Here is a 1,591-nt window from a genome sequence, read left to right as displayed (position 1 = left end):
ATATCTATATATACATATACCACATACATATTTGTAAAACGAATTAATCTATCTATCTATCTATCTATCTATCTATCTATCTATCTATCTATCTATCTATCTATCTATTTACCTATCTGTCTGGCTATCTCATGCGCATATATGTAGGCAAGCACATACGCACGGACACACACACACATACACACACATGCACACACGCACAAACACACAAACACACGCACACAGAATTATAGACGTAGAATTATCTTTGCCCAATTTTTCGTTGCAGCAGTGGAAAGATTGCAACCTAGCCTGGAATGTCTCTGAATACAATGGAATTGAATCAATTGTCTTGCCAGAAGACATGATATGGATTCCTGATATTTGTCTTTATGATAAGTATGTATATTTAGTATTAATTGCTGTAGTATGTTTGCAGTGACGGAGTGATAAATGGTGTGACATAGATCTCGAGTAAAGACTTTCTTCTTAACCCTCTGGGGTTCAATAAAATAAATATTTAAATATATGCTTTACCTCTAAATTTGAAAAGTGCATATTGTTTAAAGGTGAAAACTGTAGAAAATAAGAATTCGCAGAAACATATAAAAATATATTTGTAGGCGAAGGAGTGGCTGTGTGGTCCCGGGTTCAGTCCCACTGCGTGACATCTTGGGCAAGTGTATTCTACTATAGCCTCGGGCCGACCAAAGCCTTGTGAGTGGATTTGGTAGACGGAAACTGAAAGAAGCCCGTCGTATATATGTATCTATATGTATGTGTGTATATATGTTTGTGTGTCTGTGTTTGTCCCCCTAACATCGCTTGACAACTGATGCTGATGTGTTTACGTCCCTGTAACTTAGCGGTTCGGCAAGAGAGCCCGATAAAGTAAGTAATAGGCTTTACAAAGAATAAGTCCTGGGGTCGATTTGCTCGACTAATAGTGGTGCTCCAGCATGGCCACAGTCAGACTGAAACAAGTAAAAGCGTAAAAGCGTATCAATTGAAAATATACCTCTCCCGATCTGAGTGGTGCTTCAATTCAAATTAGTCAAAAACACGTGTAGTAACAAACCATGTGGGTACAAAATGTGCTTTATAAAATAATGCGTTTTTGCAATTACAACATTAGCAAAAGTAACATTACAATTAATATGAGGCGAACTAAACAACGTTGCATAAAATACATTTACTATGTTTGTGCGCATTGAAACATGAAAAGACATACACTACAAGAATTGTTGTGAGAGAAAAAAATTCTCCTTATAGGCAATATGACATCATTCATAGGCTAATGATGTGTTTCTTTCTCACATATTGTCTACAATTTCTGTAGTATATTTCTTTCTGTGTTCAAGCGAACACATATAATTCAACATTAAACATAATAAAATTTTAAAAAATATATGTAACGTTGGTTGCAAGAAAACTACAACATATTTGTGTTTTTTTTTAATCAATGGTTTGATTGATCTGTTGAGAAGAACAATACAAACATATGTTCATGAATTAAAGTTCTTTTTTGTCGCACACATAGAAAAGAGAAATATATCAGAGATTAATGCATATGTATGCATACATGTATATATATATATATATATATATATAT

At 34.3% G+C, this 1,591-nt stretch overlaps 1 protein-coding gene across 1 annotated transcript in view; it reads left to right on the top strand.

Annotated features, from left to right (window-relative positions):
- Positions 1–1,591, top strand: part of LOC106875368 (neuronal acetylcholine receptor subunit alpha-10) — a 93,034-nt gene that overhangs the window by 28,309 nt on the left and 63,134 nt on the right. Inside the window, exon 5 of the mRNA XM_014923462.2 lies at positions 269–378. Coding sequence (XP_014778948.1) covers positions 269–378 — 110 coding nt within the window. The remainder of the gene's footprint in view (positions 1–268; positions 379–1,591) is intronic.

Source organism: Octopus bimaculoides, chromosome 12 (genome assembly GCF_001194135.2).
Source record: "Octopus bimaculoides isolate UCB-OBI-ISO-001 chromosome 12, ASM119413v2, whole genome shotgun sequence".
Lineage (NCBI taxonomy): Eukaryota > Metazoa > Mollusca > Cephalopoda > Octopoda > Octopodidae > Octopus > Octopus bimaculoides.
This window is presented reverse-complemented; position numbering and strand designations above follow the sequence as displayed.